Raw genomic sequence first — 23,579 nt, forward strand, 5'->3', positions numbered from 1 at the left:
CCTCTGTACAATATTTAATTCTCTTAGTCACACTGATAGGAAGAATGAATCAGAGATGACCTTCCCATTAAACCCTTCTACTGTTGATGACTGGACTGGAATGTTAATGACCCCTCTCTTCTATCCCGAATCCTGTCTCTCTGATCCCTAGTCCTCCCTCTTGCCCTCTCCTCCTCCATAGTCCTCACTGCATTCTGTACCCGGGTCCAACACCATGACCCCCCTCATTCCATTACATAGCTCCTACCCATTCTGTTCATCAATGCTTCCCTGTTCTATTCACCCACCTTCTCCTTATTCCTCTGGATCTTTTCTAGCCCCTATATTCTAGTCCACAGTTGCCTCTTCATTCTGTTCCATAGCCTTCCCTAACCCTACACCCACCCCACCATTCCCCTTTGCATCTTGGTAATGTTTTTCATATGGTGCCCTACTCCCGTTTGATCATTTTGAGAGGAATGAAGCATTTCAAGGAAGCATGGCAATTAAAACCAAAACTCCCCATCAATAAGAATTTGCTTTACATACACCATGTGCCTGACCTTGCTCCAGCCCCGGCACTGACCCCAGCTTTCTGATGGTCTGTGGTAGAGTCATACGGTCATACAGCATGGAGACAGGCCTTTCGGCTCAACTCGTCCATGCTGACCAGATTTCTTACATTACTGACAAACCCCTGCCATTGGACCAGACACATCCTGTTTGTGCCCAGGACCCCAACTCTCAAACACCACCTTCTCCCAGTCCAGCCTGACATCCTGCCCTCCTGCCAATCCTGGCCCATCCTCATATTGGACCTGGCATTCCTACCCTGCTGGATCTTCATCTTCTCCCTCCCATTACTCTTTGTGGACTTATCTTCCAATCACCAGGACATCTCCTAAGTACACTGTCCCCCAGCTGACCTTTCTGCATGCTGGCACCCCACTTACCTAGCCCTCTAACCACTTGGAATGCCACCTCCACCCACTCTGGCACTACCACTATCCACCTGTCACCCTACTTACCTGAAGTACTTTCCACTTGGCAGCAGCTGTCTAAGTGGAAATCTATGACTCTGAATCTTTAACCTTCAGAATCCAGCAGCTGGCTTTTGTGAAAAGGGAGTGTGGTTTACTTTCCTCTGTCAGTTCTACTCTGGAGTGCTTTGGGTGTAAAAATGAGGCAGAGAAGTTGCCATGCTTGAGATTCTGTTTGACTTATGATCAACGGAGTTCATGCCACGATCTCAGACTGAAAGATTAACATTAACACTCATAGGGATTTGATGAAGGTTTATGACTATGCACGTCTGAAAGAGGAAGGGTGTAATACGTGGTATTGTTTCTCATCCAAGCAGAGTATAGTATTGATTACCCAAGCCCTCAATTGGTGACCATAACAGTTGGAAAGTGGAGTCGCGGCCGCAGTCAGTTTAACCATAATTGAGTTCATTGGTAGATCGGTTCAGAGCTGAATAACTTTCTCCTGCTCCTAATTCATAGACCTTGGCTGAATAGAAATGGAGCAACAGACTGGGGAAGTTAGTAAACTCATGTCTGCTGGGTCTAGTTATGTCTCAGGTGTGAAGGAGCCCAACTGATGTTAAGAACTTGCTGAAGAATGTGATCAACTGGTCGCCCTCTCGTCTCTGAATAGAAGATTCATTCCTGAAGGTTCTCCAATTAAAGTGATTTCCCTAGCATAGTTCACTAAAATCATCACCATTGTCACCCCTCCCTATTCTCAGGAACTACTCCCAGCGATAGTCTGTAGTAATGTGAGGTTTGTGTTCTTGTGAGTAAATAGCAGCAGGTTTTATTGAAGATGTGAATACCGAGAGGATAGTGAGAGAGGACATTTTACTATGAGCCCTACAGACCAGGCTTCAGGAACTGGTTATTGAAAAATGTGCAACAGTAACCTTCTAATTCTGACGTTGCATATGTTAATGATTATAATCGCACCATAATTAGTAGGCATGTCTTCCCAAAGAATTACCCTCCTTAATCCTCTCAATTTCTCTTTCCATGTTTAAGGCACTCCTTGTCTCTTTCACCTTTGAGATTTTGGTCAAAATCCCTTTGGTCTCTTCACGTGGCTCAGTGTGTCTGGTAGCTCCCTTGTGAAACAAAGTTGGGAATGTGTCACGATATTAATGCGCTACAGCAAGTTGTTGTTAATTTTGGAGTTGGCAGGAAAGGATTGCGTTCCAAGTCAATGAGTGACCTGGTTGTTTCTGCCAGAAATTAGGGCTCAAATGAAATATATTCCCTTTTAAAAACCAAAAGGAGAGTAAAAGTAACCCTCTAAAGGAAAATCTGATCACAAGTACTCCACAATAAAAGCTGTCCTGATTTAAGGACAAGAGTGAGACAGAAGGTCTTTTTCAATGCAGAGTGTTTCACAATGTGTTTGTGAAATAGAAAGTGTTTAGAGACATATGGGCCAGATACTGGCAAATGGGTCAGATTGGGATGTCTGGTTGACATGGATGATTTCAACCAAAGTATCTGTTTCTGTGCTGTGTAGCTCTATGACTCTCTAAGTAGAAGCTGATTCTGTTGACTTTGACTTGACAACTTGTCTTGTTTTGTTTCCTTGCAGTGGGAAGAAGTGAGTGGCTATGATGAAAACCTCAATACCATCCGAACCTATCAGGTCTGCAATGTCTTTGAGTCCAACCAAAACAACTGGCTGTGGACCACTTTCATAAACCGCAAAGGTGCCCATCGCATCTATGTGGAGATGAGATTCACTGTGCGAGACTGCAGCAGCATACCCAATGTCCCAGGCTCCTGTAAAGAAACCTTCAACCTGTACTATTATGAGACTGACTCGGGGCTGACTGTGCAAGGTGCAGCACTGTGGACCGAAATGCCGTACCTCAAAGTGGACACAATCGCCGCTGACGAGAGCTTTTCCCAGGTGGACTTTGGCGGCAGGCTGATGAAGGTCAACACTGAGATCCGCAGCTTTGGCCCACTGAGCAAAAATGGCTTCTACCTGGCATTTCAGGACTATGGCGCCTGCATGTCTCTTCTCTCCGTCCGGGTTTTCTTCAAGAAATGCCCAAGTGTCATCCAGAACTATGCCACCTTTGCTGAGACCATGACTGGCACAGAGAGCACTTCACTGGTCATCGCCAAGGGCACCTGTGTGGAGAATGCTGAGGAGGTCGATGTGCCCATCAAACTGTACTGCAATGGCGATGGAGAATGGATGGTGCCAATTGGGAGCTGCACCTGCAAGGCAGGCTTTGAGCCAGAAAAGGGGATGGCATGTAAAGGTAAGATCTTCCCATGTGCACCGGTGAGGCAGGAATGGGAGGGCAAGGGAAAAGCAGAGCAGAGCTTCCCTTGGCAAATCTCTCTCTGTGCCCTTTTGGGATTTTCACGTTTAATTCATGTATAACTGGACCTGATGGGAGAAGGGAGGTTTATTTCTTTGAACATTGATATTGGACAAAGCAACCAAATGAACTTGGAGTGGCTTAGAGTGGAAGTGCTCAGTATCTTTTAGTGATGTAAAACTGAATGGCGTGCAATGAAGATTTGATTCAATGTAAGGCAAGAATCTGGGGAAGAAGTAGGGTAATGAGCCTCTGGACTTCAGATATGTGCTCCATACATTGTGATTTCCAATCTGCGTAAGTTTCGTTCACTGTAATTCTACCTTGTGACTCCTCCTACATCATTACTCCAGCATGTGTCTCACTGTAGAGCACAGCTGTGGGGTTTCTAGAACAGCCATATGGCTAGCCAGAACATGTTACACACAAAGGCAGAAACCCTATTGGGACCACATGCAAATTTTAAATGCAAAACTGAACAAGTTAGACACTGCGGTGTAAAAAATCTGATCCTGGATGACCCCCATCCTGAGGTAGGGTCCAATCAGGTAAATTCCAAAATTGATACTCATGGACTGGGACTGGATAAATTATTGGATTTGTATAAAAGGCTAACTTGATTTTATGCTGTCCCATGTGGGAGGAGTTTAAATAGATGGTAGCCAGGGTCCCCACAGCAGGCTACCTCCACCCTTCTTATGTTTGTAGTGGGAGGCTGCTGCCAACTGAGTCATTAATTAATACCCACCACTGCTCTTATTCATCCATGGACAGGCAGATATGGCACCATGCAAGGAGCACAACTTGCAAGAGTTCCTTACGTTCTCCCAAGAGGATCCCTCACTCAAGGGTACTTGGTGATTGAGGGACAGGACATCGGGAAGGAGAGGGTGAAGATGACACCCCTGCCCTTGTTGCCGAGCCCTGCTTCCATGATATTTAGCCATTGAGTTGTAGAGTTATACAGCACGGATCAGACCCTTCAGTCCAATTTGACTGTTGACCAGATATCCTAAACTAATCGAATCCCAATTTCCAGCATTTGGCCCATATCCCAACATTTGGCCCATATCCCTCTAAACCTTTTCTATTCATGTACCATCCAGATGCCAGAGAAATCCCTGCCAACATTATTCAACTTTTGCTCCTGGGGCCCTCTGGTCAGTGTCATAATGGTCACTACCTCCCCCAGTTTTATTGTTGAATGGAAAAGTTACCAGTCTTGGATTGGCCAATAGCTCTCTGCAAAGACTCACCACACCCTGCTCATGGTGCCTGTAGTCTGTCCAGCCAGTTGCTCAAACCAATTCAAGTTGCATGTCTTGTTTGCCTGAGGTGATCCATAACCTATTGTCTTGTTGGAAGAGTTTGAAACTGCACAAATCATAATCGGACTTCTTTCAACTAACAGCAAGATATGATTCCAGTGAATGGAGAAGAGTACAGTAAGTGAGGTTCTATACAGGATGAAAATATTACCGGCATATGTTGGTTAGGTTTAAAGACTAAATTAGGCTAAAGGTAAGCTTGTACACAGAATGAGGCAAAGTGATGAATCTGTTATTATGCTGTTCTGCCCTTCACACATTTGTCAGGTTGTACACAGTTATGCAAGTATTGCTTTTTTTTAATGCATTCACTTGCCAGACAGAAACTCTTTGTACCTTTCAGTTGACTTGACAGTTATCACATACTGTAATTATGCCCTCCAGCTGACAGACTTGCTTTAAGAGCACTTTGTGAGCCATTTTGACGTTTTTTTTATATATCGGGCAAGCTCAGCCCAAATGAAGTCCTTTGCACATCCCCCCCCCCCCCACCCCACCCCCCCCTCCTTCCCAACCTTCCCTCTCCCAATGCAAATTGAGTCTGTCTCTGTCACGCAGGAAGAGAGAGAGAGAGAGAGAGAGGCTTTCACGCCACATTGTGGTCTTAAAACATAGCAAATAAATTGGTCCCTGCAAACTCGTTTGTGTGTGGAGCTTGTTGATTTGAGAATGCAGTTTTATGGTTTAAGTATGTAACAAGCCATCAGCTTCAATTACCATACCAGAGCCTCCCAGTTTCAAAGCGCTCCAGAATTGCATTTTTCACTGGGGTTGGGTGGGGCAGGTGAAGCTGGTGAGTGCACAAAGATGAAAGAATTTGAACAAATGGTAAACATTAGAAGAAAGAAGGTCATGGGGACAAATGGGGTTATTCAGCCTCTTGAGCCTGTTTCTCCATACCATTCGATTATTGCTGACTCCAAAATCCATTACCTTAGGATCCTGACAGTGCAGAAAGAGGCCATTTGGTCCATTGAGTCTGCACTGACCCTTGGAAGAGCATCCCACTCAGATCTAGCCCCCCACTCTATTCCAATACCCTGCATTTACCATGACTAATTCACCCTGCCTATTCTTCCTTGGACACGACAGGAAGTTTAGCACAGCCAATCCACTTCACGCACACATCTTTGAAATGTTGGAGGAAACCGGAGAACCAGTAGGAAACCCACAGAGACACACGGAAAATGGGTAAATGCCACACAGACACTCACCCGAGGCTGGAATTGGACCCGGGTCCCTGGTGCAATGAGGCAGCAGTGCTAACCATTGTGCCATACCTACTTTTAATCACCCTTTCTTCAATATCTTTGAAGCCACTTATCAATCAACATCTATCAATCATAGTCCATGAAAGATGCAATTGTCCCCTCCCCTTAAAATGTCCATCATTCTTTGAGGAAAAGATTTTCACTATCTTGTATGATAAAAGTGATTCCTAATCTTTGTCCTGAATGGCAAACTCACTTTTGAAAGTTAGACTTCACATTCTGGATGTCATCACTAATTAGAGTAGTATTTCTGCTATACCTATCAAATCGTTTTATCTTGTCAGATACCTCTCGACTTCTAAACTCCAGGGAAATCAAGCCAAGTTTATAAAACTGTCTTCATAGTTTAAGCCATGTTGATATTTTGGCAAATCTATCTTTACTTCTTGCAGGACCTGGAAATACCTCCTGTGAGCACAGTACTTAGAGTCATAGAGATGTACAGCATGGAAACAGACCCTTCGGTCCAACCTGTCCATGCCGACCAGCTATCCCAACCCAATCTAGTCCCACCTTCCAGCACCCAGCCCATATCCCTCCAAACCCTTCCTATTCATACACCCATCCAGAAGCCTTTTAAATGTTGCAATTGTACTAGCCTACACCACTTCCTCAGGCAGCTCATTCCATACACGTACCACCCTCTGTGTGAAAAAGTTGCCCCTTGGGGCTCTTTTATAACTTTCCCCTCTCACCCTCTTTTATATCTTTCCCTATGCCCTCTCATTCTGGACTCCCCCACCCCAGGGAAAAGACTTTGTCTATTTATCCTATCCATGCCCCTCATGATTTTATAAACCTCTATAAAGTTACCCCTCAGCCTCTCAAGCTCTAGGGAAAACAGCCCCAGCCTATTCAACCTCTCCCTATAGCTCAAATCCTCCAACCCTGGCAACATATTTGAAATAGGTTCTTGCCAGGTTTATGCCTACTTGACACATAGTTCAAGAATTGTGTTAGCCATTTTTATTGTTCCATCTAAGTACCCAAACTTCAACACACACTTCCAAGCCACATGACCTCCTGACACCTAAAGTATAAAGGCAGCAGATACATGGGAACACTATTATCTGTGAGTTCCCCTCCAAGCCATTCACCATCATGACGTGGCAATATATCACTGTTCCTTCACGTTGCTGAGTCAAAATTGTGGAACTCACTCCCTAACAGCATTCTGGGTCGAGCTCACCTTTTCAAGGTCAATTAGGATTCCAAAATCAATGCTGTCTCAACCATTAATGCTCATATCCTCATTAGGAACGTTAAAAAAATGCTTACACGAGTATTTAAATCTTTTAGTCCTCGATTTGATTTGATGTATTGTCATGTGTACCTAATTACAGTGAAAAGCTTTGTTTGCGATCCGTACAGGCAGATCATAAGAAGTGAGAACAAAAAGATCAAAGGACAAAAATGACCTTGGACAGAGTGAGGTATACAGGTTACACTGCACAGGACATGCACTAGACAAGATCAATATTAACAAGATTGACATTATTTGACGTTAGACAATCTATTCATCAGTCTAATAATGGCTGGGAAGAAACTGTTATTGAACCTGCTTGTGTCTCTGTGTGTGTGTCTGTGTGTGTGTGTCTGTGTGTATGTATGTGTGTGTCTGTGTGTGTGTGTCTGTGTGTGTGTATGTGTATGTCTGTGTCTCTGTGTGTGTGTCTGTGTGTGTGTCTGTGTGTCTCTGTGTGTGTGTGTTTTCAAATTTCCATATCCCCTGACTGACAGAAGAGGTTGTAGGATCACCAGGATGGGAGAAGTCTTTGATGATGTTGGCAGCCTTTCCACAGCAATGGGATGTGTAAATGGAGTCCATGGATGGGAGGTTAACTTCTATCTGGGCTGTGCATACAACCTTCTCTAGTTTCTTAACATTCCTGGACAGAGCAATTGCCATACCAGGCCATTATGCACCCAGGCAGTATGCTTTCTATGGTGCACCTGTAAAAGCTGGTGAGGGTCCTTATTGACATGCCAAATTGCTAGAATCACGCTGAAAAGAAGAGTGTGATGTGCCTTCTTGACTGTTGCATCTATGTGGGAATTCCACAACAAGTCAATTATTGTCACTCCTTGTCCCTTGACGCTCTCCACCGTCTGAACTCCACTCCGTTGATGCAGATGGGGGTGTGTTCTCATGCTTTCTTTCTGAAGTCAATGATCTGTTCTTTCATTTCTCTGACGTTGAGAGAGAGGTTGTTATTGTTGCACTACATCACCAAGCCGTCTATCACCTGCCACAGTTTCTGGTATCTCCATAATGAAGGGAACATTCTGATACATTTTTCCCAGATGCAAAGTGAATGCCTTTACACCACATCATATTAAATATTATGAGGTACACTTAGTGTGTCCTTAGGCAGTCCACAAAGCAAAATATTGTAGATGTTGAAAGCCTACTGTTCAAACAGGAAATGTCGCAAATATTCAGCAGTTCAGTCAACGTTTGTGGAAGGAGAAATGCACATAACCATTTCAGGTTTTCCCAAGTCCTTGATTCCAAATAGCTTGTCTTTAGCTCTTTCCCAAGATCCTATAGATCCTGCCTTTCAGCCTGTTCTTGTCACACTTAACTCTATTTTGTCTTCCCTTGCCCAGATTTGTCCAATCCGTGTACTTGACACTTTCAATTCCCTGCTCTAATTTTGAGGTTTCCTGGGTCTAACCTTCTCACTGAGAATGTTCAACTTCTCCAGACTTCCATCCCCCATTAGGATGGACTGAGGACTCTCCACATCTTCCTTGATTGGAGGTCCAACCAGTCCCAATAGACTGCCAACAATTTTTGCATGGTTGAAGGTGTTCCTGTATTGTACATCTTCCTTAGCATAGCTTCCATTTCGAGGTGTTCTGCTGTGTGAGCCTGCATGTTGCCTCGCTATGTTAGTGTGGTATATAAACATTGTTTGTTTCTGTTCTACCCAGATCCCACCTTTCACCTCTTGTCCAATACATTGACGTCTACATTACTCTAGATTGTAAATTTTTCCAAACTGCTTCCAATTTCGCCTCCTCTCGCCTTCATGCAGTCAATCTTTGACTGTTTTATTCTGCCTTCTCTTCATGAAATGATATAACAAAGTGTTTTCTGAGGATGAGGATGAAGATAACAATGAATCTGAACAAATTATATTGTCACAAAAGTTTTAGTTTGTGATCAATGTGTTAATCTTAAACTCCTTTAATTGAACCATGTTAGATCATATTGGTGCTTTGATGGTACATAATATAGAACATAGAACAGTACAGCACAGAACAGGCCCTTCAGCCCACGATGTTGTGCCAACCATTGATCCTCCTGTATGCACCCTCAAATTTCTGTGACCATATGCATGTCCAGCAATTTTTAAATGTTCCCAATGACCTTGCTTCCACAACTGCTGCTGGCAACGCATTCCATGGTCTCATAATTCTCTCTGTAAAGAACCCACCTCTGACATCCCCTCTATACTTTCCTCCGACCAGCTTAAAACTATGACCCCTCATGTTAGCCATTTCTGCCCTGGGAAATAATCTCTGGCTATCGACTCTATCTATGCCTCTCATTATCTTGTCTACCTCAGTTAGGTCCCCTCTTCTCCTCCTTTTCTCCAATGAAAAATCATTGGTTATTTAACATTGATTATTTAATGTGTTTTCTTGATTTGGTAAGTGGTTGAGGATGAATACAAGATTAAGGAACATAAAAATATCACTTGATTTTGTTTGGTGACGATGACAACACTTTGAAGTCACTAAAGAAAATTGTGCATCCACATAAAATAGCTGGAGTGAACAATTGTGTAAGTACTGATAAAGTTTTCAATGAACTATCTGGGGTGGCAATGGTAGCTCCGTGGTTAACATTGTTGCCTCATAGCACCAGGGACCCAGGTCTGATTCGTGCCTTGGGCAACTGTCTGTGTGGAGTTTGCACATTCTCCCAGTGTCTGTGTGGGTTTCCTCCGGGTGCTCCGGTTTCCTCCCACACTATAAAGATGTGCCGGTCGCGTGAATTGGCAATGATGTACATAGTGGACATGCTGTGATGGGTGGTAGGTAGATTGTCACTTATTTGTGATGGTCATAACCTGGCATTTGTGTGCCGCAAATATTACGTGCCCACGCTTGGATATTGTCCAGATCTCATTAGATTTGAACATAGAGTCTGAGGAGTTGTATTTAAACATGGAGTCAGATACTCTTCAGTATCTGAGAAGTCGCGAGTCATGCTGAACATTTTACGATCATCATTGGACAACCCCACTTCTGACCTTATGATGGAGGAAAGGTCATTGATGAAGCAACTCAAGATGGTTGAGCTGAGGACACTACCCTGAGGAATTCTTGTAGAGTTGTTCTGGTGCTGAGATGACTGACCTCCAACAACCACGACCATCTTCCAATATCAGGTATGGCTTCAACCATTAGAGGGTTTAACCCCAGTGCCCATTTATTCCAGTTTTGCTCAGGCTCCTTGATGCCACACTCAGTTGTATGCAGCCTTGATGTCAAGGGCTGTCACCCTCACCTCAACTCTGCAATTCAGTCCTTTTGTCCATGTTTGGATGAAGGCTGTAATGAGTTCAGGAGTTGAGTGGCCCTGGCAGAATCCAAGCTGGGCATCCCTGAGTAGGTTATTGCTTGATAACACTGTTGATGACACCTTTCATCACTTTACTGATGATGGGCAGTAGACTGAAGGGGTGGTTGGATTTTTCCTACTTTTATATACAGGATATAGTTAGGCAATTTTCCACATTTTTAAGTAGAAAACAGTGTTGTAATGAACTGGAGCAGCTTGGCTGGGGAAGTGGTAAGTTCTGGAGCACAAATCTTTGGTACTATTGCTGGAAAGATGTCAGGGCCCTTAGCCTTTGCAGTATCTAGTGTCTCCAACGGTTTCTTGATATCACAATGGACAATAGACAATAGACAATAGGTGCAGGAGTAGGCCATTCTGCCCTTCAAGCCTTCACCACCATTCGTTATGATCATGGCTGATCATCCTCAATCAGTATCCTATTACTGCCTTATCTCCATAACCCTTGATTCCACTATCCTTGAGAGCTCTATCCAACCCTTTCTTAAACAAATCCAGAGACTGGGCCTCCACTACCTTCTGGGGCAGAGTATTCCACACACCCACCACTCTCTGGGTGAAGAAGTTTCTCCTCATCTCTGCCCTAAATGGCCTACTCCTTATTGTGTCCTCTGGTTCGGGACTCACCCATCAGTGGAAACAAGTTTCCTGCCTCCAGAGTGTCCAATCCTTTAATAATCTTATACGTCTCAATCAGATCCTCTCTGTCTTCTAAACTCAAGGGCATACAAGCCCAGTGACTGCAATCTTTCAACATAAGTCTGTCCCGCCATTCCAGGAATTGACCTCATGAACCTACGCTGCACTCCCTCAATAGCCAGAATGTCTTTCCTCAAATTTGGAGACCAGAACTGCACACAATATTCCAAGTGCGGTCTCACCAGGGCTCTGTACAGCTGCAGAAGAACTTCTTTGCTTCTATACTCAATCCCGCTTGTTATGAAGACCAGCATGCTATTAGCTTTCTTCACTACCTGCTGCACCTGCATGCTTGCCTTCATTGACTGGTGTACAAGAACACCCAGATCTCTTTGTACTGCCCCTTTACTTAACTTGACTCCATTTAGGTAGTAATCTGCCTTCCTGTTCTTGCCACCAAAGTGGATAACCATACATTTATCCACATTAAATTGCATCTGCCATGCATCTGTCCACTCACCTAACCTGTCCAGTTCACCCTGTAATCTCCTAACATCCTCCTCACATTTCACCCTGCCACCCAGCTTAGTATCATGAGCAAATTTGCTAATGTTACTATTAATACCATCTTCTATATCATTAATATGTATTGTAAAAAGCTGCGGTCCCAGCATTGATCCCTGCGATACCCCACTAGTCACCGCCTGCCATTCCGAAAGGGAGCAGTTTATGACTACTCTTTGTTTCCTGTCAACCAACCAATTTTCAATCCAAGTCAGTACTTTGCCACCAATACCATGCGCCCTAATGTTTCTCACTTACCTCCTATGTGGGACTTTATCAAAGGTTTTCTGAAAGTCCAGATACACTACATCCACTGGATCTCCCTTGTTCATCTTCAGAGTTACATCCTCAAAAAATTCCAGAAGATTAGTCAAGCATGATTTCCCCTTCATAAATCCATGCTGACTCTGACCTATCCTATTACTGTTATCCAGATGTGTCGTAATTTCATCCTTTATAATTGACTCCAGCATCTTTCCCACCATCGAGGTCAGACTAACTGGTCTATCATATGGAGTGAATCGAATTGGCTTGCTATATAAGGCAAAAGCTATACTAGTTGCGCAGGCTTTTAAAGAGTGACTCGGTGATACACATACTCAAGTGGACTCTCCCACAGCTGGAAGAATAATTTTACAAATCGTTTTGGTTTTTTTGGTCGCATGTTCATGGAGAGTGCAGACTACTCAACCTTAAAATCGACTTTCTGCAGATTGTTGTTTCTGAAGCTGCCACAGAGACCCAATCCCTACAGTGTGGAAATTCAGCTCACTGAGTCCACACCGATCCTCTGACGAGTGTCCCCCTGTAACCCTGCATTTTCCATGGGTAATCTACCGACCCTGCACATCTTTGGACTGTGAGCAGAAGCCAGAACACCTGGGGAAACTCCATGCAGAGACAAGGCAAGTGTGTAAACTCACACAGACAGTTGCCCAACGGTGGATTTGAATGCAGGTCCCTGATACTGTGCTAACTACTGAGCCACTATACAACTCCATAGGAAGCTATGAAAACTGAAAGAAATGTGTCTTTGTCTAGAAAAATGCTTTGAACATGTGTCATTTTTTGATGCACTGGAAACAGATTGTGTTCAACTAAAATCCGACACCACAAGGGTTTATAGGTATTAAAAAGGCAAACTTACAGACATCTTCCTGATAGAATGTAATTTTAAAAGAAGTTTAGAATAGAATTTAAAATTGTGATTAGGGTTTGGAAAATATTAGTTAGGTTCACATTTGGCAAAAAAGATGGATTTCAGTTTTCAGTTTTGTGAAGATCTGACATTTTATGATCAGACGAGGTCAGAAACTTATTTTTTTCACAGCATTTTTAGGAAATCATGTGATTTTAGTTATGTAATTAGCAAGCCCCTGAAGACATCATTGTTTACTGTTTGATGTACATTTTTTACAACCTGGAAGGAAGTCTCTGAGAAACAGGCCATTTAGAGAGCAGAGCTTGGACAGCTGTTTCCAGTTGGGGCTGGGGACATGTCCGAGGGAGCTCAGATGAAATGTGCAGAAGCAGAGGTTTATGAAAGTTTCAGAGAGTAAGGCATCCTACAAAGCTGTTAAAGACATCAATTTAAGGAACCAATGTTAAGTCATAATAGAGATAAGTTATCAGTTTGTTTAAAAATCTATAGGAGAGACGTTATTGAAGAAAATAGCCTTGGTTGAAGCACAGGAATTTTCTGAAAGGAAAACTGACTACAAACTTGCTAGCTGACGAGGGACATTTTGCATCAAGATAGGGTTGACAGTTCCCTGCGTTTTGAATGTTGTAAGTTTATTCAGGATTGCCAGTGTTGGTTGAGTGAGAGGGAGAAGCTAAGCAGACTGGGACTATTTTCCGTGGAGCGTCAGAGGCTGAGGGATGACCTTATAGAGGTTTATAAAATCATGAGGGGCATGGAAAGGGTAACTAGACAAGGTCTTTTTCCCAGGGTAAAGGAGTCCAAAACTAGAGGGCATAGGATTTAGTTGACAGGGGAAAGATTTAAAAGAGACCTAAGGGGCAACTTTTTCATGCAGAGGGTGATGCGTGCATGGAACAAACTCAGGGAGCTGCCAGAGGAAGTGGTGGAGGTCGGTACAATTACAACATTTAAACAACATCTGGATGGGATTATGAATAGGAAGGGATATGGGCCAAATGCTGGCAAATACGACTAGATTTATTTAGGATATCTGGTCGGCATGGATGAGTGGACCAAAGGGTCTGTTTCTGTGCTATATATCTCTATGACCCTATGAGTCAAAGACTTCATTTCTGGTATTTGCAATTAATTTGTCCTAAGAGTTATTGTATCATACAATACTTTTTTTTTTGTTTTTTCAGTGTAATGAACTTCTGTATTATTTTATTGACAGTGCACTGACAGACTCTTTTGACGATGTTGGCTGACAGCTCACCATCGTAAATAAAAATTTAACTTGATTCTTATCAAGCCTGGTTTCAGTCAGGAGTCTAACTTGTCCAGTATTATCACTGGCTGGGTTTCTCACAAATTTTGGGTGAGATTTGTGAGAGTGTTAAATATACTGGTGTAAATGTTAATCAAAGCAGATCTGGTATAATTTAAAATCAACAACACGAATTCAGACACTGTTACCCCCACACTGATTAACCATACTAGGTCATCAAAAAATAATGATATGCTGTCGGAAGAAGAGGCAGAACCTGATTAGTTAGTTGAACTTGTTAAGCTCACATACTTGACTAGTTTTGATGCAGCAGAGGTAAGAATTAAAATGAAACACTCTAAAGTCAAGATGTTTCATAGATGAAAAAATAAATAAATCTGGGTAAATGAATACTTGAATTCCCATCCACGGGTGACCTAGAGAAAACAAAACTAATTATTTTCAATAATGTCCTCACATGCTAACCTTCCTGCTGCATAATCAAGTGCAGTTTTCAAAATAGTTCTGATGGATGAAACTGAGAAGCATCCTTTTGCTTAAAAGGAAGCTCACAACATGGAAGGGGTTGTTAAAAACACTTTGCTGACTGAAACACTAGATATGATAGAGTCAATAAATATAGGATGTGATTTGTCAAATATTTTGCGACATCCTGTACAATGGGCACACTGAAGATAAAGTTCAGGTTGAATTTTAAATATATGGGATTATATACACTCGATGACAAGTGTGAGTAACAAAGATTATGGATTGACCATGCTGGCTTGAAAGAAGTGCTGGAGACAGCAGAAATGTCTAAAATTAAATGGATGGATGCAAGTCATTAACTGTCTGATTGTTTTATGAAAAGAATGCATGTATTCAGAATGTATTTGGGTACAGCGAGAGTGTTATCTTGCAATGCAATGATTTGTACAGGACATGGGTGTTTTTGATTTAATTTGTTTTAAAATATTGATTGTGCAAATAAACTCTTTATTTTTGCTTAGCGTAAGAGAAGACAACCAGCTATATGATTTGTGTTCATAACTGGGAACTCACTTGTGCCCCTTATGAAGACAAAAGAAACAGGAGCAAGAGTGACCATATGTCTGATTGATCCTGTTCTGACATTCAAAGCAGTTGTTGGTGATCTTTGGTTTTAGTTCCACTTTCCTGCCTGCTTCCCATTTCCCTTGATTCTATATAAAATGCTGCCGATCACAAATTTGATTACATTCAGTGACGAAGCATCCACAACCGTCTGGAGTCAAGAATTCCAAAAGATTTGCACCACTTTGAGTGATGAAATTTCACAAACCTAAAAAGTCTATCCCTATCCTTTCTTGTACACACTGATAAATCTTTAAGTTGTCTCGGGACTGTGACTTGAAAGAAGTTCTGGGATTTACATATTAATGAATTGAAATCTGCAACCCATTCTAAGTGATTAAAAACTTAACAACAATCTAGGTTTGTTCAATACATTTCATTAGTTGTAAGACACTTTGATCTTTTGCTATAAATTCTGTGTCCTATGATCCTGCCCCAATAGTTACTGATGAAGGAGCAGTGCTCCGAAAGCTGGCACTTCCAAATAAACCTGTTGGGTTGTAACCTGGCACTATGTGATTTTTAATTTTGTCTGCCCCAGTCCAACACCGGCACCTCCACATTATCCCTATCCTGCAAATGTGTCTACGTCTTCAAGATTTCATATCCAGGAAAAGCAACTTCTCAATATCGATCCTGTCAAACTCGGTAAGAATTTTGAATGTTTCAATGAAATCTTCTCTCGTTCTTCAAAATCCCAGAGACCACAAATAGAAGCAGACTGAAACTGTGCTTAAGTTCGGAGGCACAGCTTGTAATGTGCATCTTGTAAATGCTTTAAAAAGTCAATAAATAGTGGCACAGGTTCTATCCCCACTACTTAGCTTTCTTGAGAAAATCTTGGGTGTCTGAAGGTGAGAATGATGATGAGTGTAAGGGATGGATGGTAGAATGGGTATTAGGATGATCATGATCACATTCGTGTCAGACACGGTGCAATTAGTAGTAATGCAGGAAGAGGATGCTATGTGAAGGTGCATTCATTAAGCCTCTTGAAGCACTGTTGCTTAAGTCGAGAGTCTGAGAAACGACTTACCTGGTACCTGTGCAAAATAATCAGGGTGTATGAATTTCATACTCTGACAGTCTCAGTTTGGATTTATATGGAATGGGTCAGGAACTGGAACCATTGAATTATCCAGGTAGGGCAATATCTTTTTGTGTATTCAAACACATAGGACAAACAGGAAGACAGCTAACGATCCGCATCCATGAACACCAACTAGCCACGAAATGACATGACCAGTTATCCTTAGTAGCTACACACTCAGATGACAAGCAACATGAGTTCAACTGGGACAACACTACTATTATAGGACAAACCAAACAGAGAACAGCCAGGGAATTTCTAGAGGCATGACACTCATCCACAGATTCAATCAATGAGCACATCAACCTGGACCCAATATACCGGCCACTGCAACGGACAGCTGGAACTGACAACCAGAAGCAGCAGATACAAATCATTATAAAAGCCGGAGGAAACATCACAGAAGCGCTTTACATGAAGCTCCCAAACACTGAGGATGTCACCTAGACAGGGGACGAAACTTCTGCAACACAAATTCCCAGCTCGGCGAACAGGACCACAACATCAAACACAATAGTTAAGTTATGCACCAATATCCCTGGTACAGTAAGTGTGGTAGATGACTCGCTGGCCTGGTTTGGTGGGGGAATTAATTGCAGAATTGATTACACCTTAGTAAAATACTTTATTTCTCTCTGTGCAACACGCAGATATTGTTACAATCTGAATGCAGCACTAAGGCTGTACTGCACCAAAGCACCACCCGAGATTATTGGCTCAAGCTCATTTCCCTGTGCCCCGATAAGTATTTAAGCATTCATTGTGAGGGAATTGGTTAATTTTTGTCACAGTGAAGTGGATGGAGAGGCAGGATTGTAACTCTTAACTCAGTCACGTTGCCAGGCCCAGGTGCAGTAAACAGGTTAATACTATTCACAGATCAAGTGTAAAGACAACAGAAACCACTGTTCCAGAATAAATATGGCCCTCAACAGGAATTATGGACTCAGAGTGCCACTAACTCACTTGCTGTACACTGTGTAGATGCAGTTCAGTACCAGTGTGACTATTCTTGCACTGTTAAGCCACATCCCATTAATACAAAGTGGTGGCAAGTCAGACGTGTTTATTGCAGGACTGTAAACACATTAAAATGTCCACCTGTTAAAGTAATAGGAATTGGCAAGTGTGAGGCACTCGGTGGAAAGGAACGAATAGAAAGAGTGTAAATGGCAGAGCTGGACTGCCTTTTTGCATTGAAGGTGTCCCTGGGTTAATCACTCCTGACAGTACCTTTATTCATTGTACATTACTAATCTGGATGAGGATCCCCAGTATCAATTCAGAAGAATGTGCTTTATCTTCTCAGCGTCTTTGTCGATTTTAAAAATAGCCATTTTACATCCATGGCAGAACTCCCCGCTGAATGAATGATATAGTCCAGAGAAATGGAAAGGGAAACTGAGACCTCAGTGGCAATTTTGGGTGTTGGGAAGTGTGCAGTGCTTTGCAAGAAAAAGTTACAAATGTAAGAATTAAGTGCAAAAATAGGCCACTTGGCTCCTCAATCCTGCTTCACCATTCAATGACATCATTGCTAATCTGTCTGTGTTTTGCATTTCATTCTCTCATCCAACTCCGATAATCTTTGATTCCCTGCCCAACAAGGACCTGTCTATCTCCACAAAAATATTCAGTGACCCTGCCTCCAGTATCTTCTGAGGCAGCATTCCAAAGATGCATGGCCCTCTCGGAGAGAAAACAAAAATCCCCAATGTCTGACCTGAAAGGGTAACTTTAAAACAATGCCCTCTATTCTGGCCTTACCCACATGTTGTATGTCTGTATGTGTATCTACAAGGTGCACTCCAGAGATTTACCAAAGATCCCCAGACAGTATCTTCCAATGCCACAACTGCTTCCAAGTAGATGGACAAGGACAGCAGATAAATGGGAACATCATCACCTACAAGTTCTCTTCCAAGCCACTCGTCATCTTGACTTGGGAATGTATTGCCTGGGTAGGGGGTGGGGGTGGGTGATGTTGGTGGGGAATATGATGCAAACCAAGGAGTGGTGAAGGGAATTGTCCTCGTGGAAGGCAGAGAGGGGTGGGGAAGGAAAGATGTTCTTGATGGTGGGGTCTTGCTGGAGTTGGAAGAAGTGTTTGAGGTTGATCCATTGGATGTGAAGACTGATGGGGTGGAAGGTGAGACCCTGTCTTTATTACATTTGGGGGTGAAAGGTTTAGAGCAGTGGAATGGAGAATGGAGGAGGTGCAGTGGTGGACCATCTAGATGATAGAGGGGGGGAAGCCTGTGTTCAAAATAGGTGAACATCTGGGATGCTTGAGAATGGAATATCTCCGGAGACGGAAATTAAGAGGTCAAGAAAGGGGAGTGAGGCGTCCGAGATAGACCAAGTGAATTTAACGGCTGGGTGGACATTATTGGCAAAGTCGATGAACTGCTCCAGTTCAATCCAGTACAGGACACTGCGTCAATGCAGTCATTGATGTAACGGCGGAAGAATTGGGCACATTGCCTGTGTAGGTACTGAAGGGGTCTGTTCTACATAGCCAAAAAGAGGCAGATGTAGTTGGGGTCCATCTGAGTGCCCATGGCCACCCCCATGGATTTAGAGGAAATGGGAAGAGTCAAAGAAAAAGTTATTAAGGGTGAGTTCCAGTTTGGTGGGGCAGAAAAGAGTATTGGTAGGGGGTGACTGGATGGGTCTGTTGGAGAGGAAGAAGCTGAGGGCCTGAAGGCCATCCTTGTGAGAGATGGATTTGTATAAGGACTGCAAGTCCATAGTGAAGAGAAAGCGCTGGGGGCCGGAGAGCTGGAATTTACTGACGAACTGGTGGGTGTGTCCTGGATGTAGGTGAGAAGTGGCTGGACCAAGGGGGAGAGGATGGAGTTGAGTTAGGAAGAAATGAGTTCTGTGGGGCAGGAGCATAAGGAGACAGTGGAATGGCCTGGGTAGTTGGGCTTGTGGAGCAAGACCCTAGGTTTCTGGATTAACAGTTCAAGGGATAATTCCAGTAGGTAATCTCCTCCCCATTTATCGGACTTGAAATATAAACCTCCTGTTCCTTCTCCGCAGATACTGAGTTCTCCAGTACTTTTTTATTTTGGATTTTCAGAACCTGCGGTACTTTGCTTTTATTATGGAGGTGTCTGATCCTGCTGTTCTTTCAAATGGCACCAGGGGATCTTTCACATCCAGCCAAGCAAACTTGATCAGAGAGATAGCATTTCTGACAGTGCAGCACTCTTTCAGAGTGACGTTGCAGCTTCAGTCTTAACTCTTTTGTTACAGGGAGTTGTGATTTGGAAGCGGCTGTGCTATACCTAGAAACGGAGAATCCCTACAATCAATCCAGAGACCATTCGGCCCATCAAGTCTGCATGACACTCCAAAGAGCATCTTACCCAAATCAAACTCCATCCTATTCTTGTATCCCCCTATTTCCCATGGCTGCCCCACCTAGCCTGCACATCCTGGACACTTTGGGCTATTTAGTGTGGCCAATCCACCCTACCCTGTACATCTTTTGACTGTGGGAGGAAATCAGGGTGCCTGAGGAAACACAGGGAGAGTGTACAAATTCCACACAGACAGTCACCCGTGGCTGGAATCGAACCTGGGTTCCTGGTGCTGTGAGGCAGCAGTGCTGACCATTGAGCCACCATGCCTCCCTGAGTCACAGGCTGCCACAAAGTGGAGTTGCACTCTGTCTTGGGGAGTATGCAGTACAGTCCTCCCTTTACTTTTGCACTTTGTTCCACCCGGGCTCACTTGAAACCGTATAGCAGGTGGTCTGCTGCATTCTCAATCCAGGATGTGTTGGCGAACGGGGATGGGGGATGGAGAGGCTGAGATTCGATCAATAATTTATGCCATGAATGCTAAGCTTTCAGGGAAGTCAAAACACATTGTGATTCTTCCCTCCTTCTGGGCTGAATGAAACATAATTAACGAGCTATAATTAGTGCGAGCTCTGAATGGTGGATAGAAATAGTGCGTGGAAATGAAGAAAAGGTAAGTGTTGGCTTTCTGGAGAGAGGAAAGGCAAACTGAAAAGCCATCTGACACATTCTCAGCAAAACATTTGAGGCTGCGAAGGGGCCCTGTACAGACAAAACCCACTCAGAGTGCTGTAGACAAATAAAGCAGCTGTCATGCAGTGAGAGACCTAGATTCAGTCATTCACTCTACTGCCGTTCAACTGAGGGGGGATTGTTTTGCAAAAGGCGCTTCATCTGACCACCCTCCTCCTCAGCAGTTACTGCCTGAGACATGCACATCATGTGAGAGTTTCCACTATTTTGAACCGTGTGTGCTAGGATGGTGGGAGTAACATCATAATTCCTCATTCTTTGTTTCTGGATCTTTGTTAGTGAATTCACTTGCCCCCCCCCCCCCACCCCCCCCACCCCCCAACACGAATCAAATAAGCGGAAAACACCTTGGTGCCTGGCACACAGGTCATTGGAGGTACTGATGGGGGAAGATACAGCTTCCCACAAGGAAAGCAGGCTCAATGAGATTCCTCTTCTTGTTTGATTAAAGGATTAAACACTTGAGATAAGAAATAACTATTCGGGTCATCTCATCTCTATTACCCTGTGTTCACACTGAACTGTGCTGCTCCTCGCCAATGCAGCCAGCATTTTAACAGAATTCTTTGGTTTTTGGCAACATGTGCTCTGTTATTCTCAGCATTTTTCTTTCTTCGAATGAAGCTCCATCATTTACTTTCCACTGACACTCATTAATTCCCCATTCCTTGGCCCTATAGTTTTCTCCACGATTGCTCTGCCTTTCTGGTTTACCAGCTGCTCCCAGTCCCTCAGTAACTCCTGTTCCCCTCCCGCTCGGTGGTTCAGCTCAATCTATTGAATTGCAGCCTGCTGCCTCAGGAAGATGTTTCGCCAGCATTTGCACAAGAGTGCATCAGGGAGGGATTGGGGTCTGTTTTTATCACTGAGCTACGGTTTGATTGGTGTCTGCTCATTCAATGCTTCCCATTCTGAGTGCAGGCTCCCAAGACAAGAAAGCATTAATAAGATTCAAGTATGCAAACGACAGGACACTAATCACGGTTTCAGCTCCTACTGAATTGTAAACCAGAGTGTGTAATGTGCGTCAGACATGCCTGCGAGAGTGAGAACGGCCTCTATAAAGTGAAGGAGCTCTGTCAGAGATGTTAGCTTAAAGGAAACCAAAAACATAACGGCAGGGGCAGCAATAGACCCTCAAGCATGTTCTGAAATGGTATAAAATTTTGATCTTCTATCTCAGTCTTCCCTTTCTGCACTATCCTTTGTTCCTTAATGCATCCAAAAATATGCCAACAAGTTATATTTTTATATCACCTTTTGAAATGTTGAAACATCTGGGGGTAGCATAAAACAAAATTTGATACACTGCCAGATGGAAGATATTCGGTCAGATACTAAACATTTAAGTTGTAGGTTTTGGCCTGTAGGAGGAACATGAAGTAGATACACGGACAGGATTAAGGAGGGAAATTCAGAGCTTAGCATTCCTGAACAAGCCTTCATTATCCCCCAGCAACTAAGAGCACAGTTGTCGAAGGTGGAGCAATTAAAATTGAGAGTGCACAGGGGGCCAGATTTGAGGGGTGGGAAACCTTAGAAGGTTATGGAGGCAGTTGCAAACAAAGACATTAGGAGGGGAGAGGGCATAGAACTATTTGAAAGCAAGGGTGTAAATTTAAAAACTAAGACATTGCTTGAGTTGGGGCCAGTATTGGTCAGTGAATACAGGCCTGATGGTGGGCATGGCACTTGGCCTGTGTTAAGACACAGGGGGCAGAGTTTTGCTGGAATAAAGTCAATATCAGTCACTGAAACAAACAAAAAGAGAAATTGCTGGGGAAGCTTGGCCATTGAAGCATCTGTGGAGGGAAAAGCAGAGATAACATTTCGAGCCCAGTGACCCCTTCCTCAGAACCCACTATCAGTCTCTGTCTTGAACATATTCCATGACTGAGCATCCACAGCTCTTTAGGGACAGAAAATTCCAAAGACTCACAATATTTAGATTGAAAGAATTTCTCCTCATCTTAGTCCTAAATTGCCAGCCTCTTATTTTGAAATCATGACCATCATGTCCTTAACTAACTGAGGGAAATGCCCTGTCAGGTCCATTCAAGACTTTACAAAATTCAAGAAGATTACCTCCTATATTTCTAATATCCAGGGGCTCTTGGAATAGTCTTCCTCCTTATTATGGAGTTATAGAGATGTACAACATGGAGACCTTTGGCCCAACTCATCCATGCCAACCAGATTTCCTAAATTAATCTTGTCCCACCTGCCAGCATTTGGCCAATATCCCACTAAACCTTTCCTATTCATATACCCATCCAGATGCCTTTTACAGGTGGTAATTGTACCAACCTCCACCACTTCATCTGGCAGCTCATTCCATTCACGCATCATCCTGTGTGTGAAAAGGCTGCTCCTTATGTCCATTTTAAATCTTTCCCCATCACCTTAAACTTATGCCCTCTAGTTTTGGACTTCCATACCCTGGGGAAAAGAATTTAGAAATAGAATCCCTACAGTGTGGAAACAGACTATTTCGCCCAACATGTCCACACTGACCCTCTGAACAGTATACCACCCAGACTCATTCCCTTACATTTACTCCTGACTCATACACCTAACCCATACATCCCTGAACACTTTGGGCAATTTAGCATGGCCAATTCACCTAACCTGCACTTCTTTGGACTGTGGGAGGAAACTGGAGCAAACTCATGCAGACAATGGGAGAATGTGCAAACTCCACACAGTCACCTGAGGCCTCGAGTCGAACCCGGGTCCTTGATGCTGTGAGGCAGCAGTGCTAACCGCTGAGCCACCCCAAACTTGGCTATTCATCCTATCTATGCCCCTCATGATTTTATAAACCTCTATAAGGTCACGCCTCAGCCTCTGATGCTCCAGGGAAAACAACCCCAACTTATTCATCCTTATTTAGGTCAAACCCTTCAACTCAGACAGCATCCTTGTAAATCTTTTCTGCACCCTTTCAAGTTTCACAACATATTTCCTATAGCAGGGAGACCAGAATTGAATGCAGTATTCCAAAAGTGGAGATATTCATTGAAGTAAACGTTGTGAACCTTCATTATGTTTCCTACAAAAATGTATACCCGTCCTTGGCACAGAAATTAAAACCACATTCAGTACTCCACATGTATTAGACCTTGGAGACACTACAATTGCAGTAAAGCTCTTTGCTCCAATACCTCTAACTCT

General features: G+C 43.3%; 1 protein-coding gene across 3 annotated transcripts in view; it reads left to right on the forward strand.

The window, feature by feature from the left end:
• The window catches only part of LOC132821984 (ephrin type-B receptor 1-like), a 494,253-nt gene that overhangs the window by 193,903 nt on the left and 276,771 nt on the right, over positions 1-23,579 (forward strand). For all 3 annotated transcript variants that reach the window (XR_009645375.1, XR_009645376.1, XM_060835030.1), the window contains exon 3: positions 2,587-3,268. Coding sequence is in view for 1 of the 3 variants with exons in the window: in XM_060835030.1 (XP_060691013.1) it covers positions 2,587-3,268 (682 nt within the window). In the remaining 2 variants the exon portion in view is untranslated. The remainder of the gene's footprint in view (positions 1-2,586; positions 3,269-23,579) is intronic.

The sequence above is a fragment of the Hemiscyllium ocellatum genome, chromosome 13, assembly GCF_020745735.1.
Source record: "Hemiscyllium ocellatum isolate sHemOce1 chromosome 13, sHemOce1.pat.X.cur, whole genome shotgun sequence".
In the NCBI taxonomy this organism is placed as follows: domain Eukaryota; kingdom Metazoa; phylum Chordata; class Chondrichthyes; order Orectolobiformes; family Hemiscylliidae; genus Hemiscyllium; species Hemiscyllium ocellatum.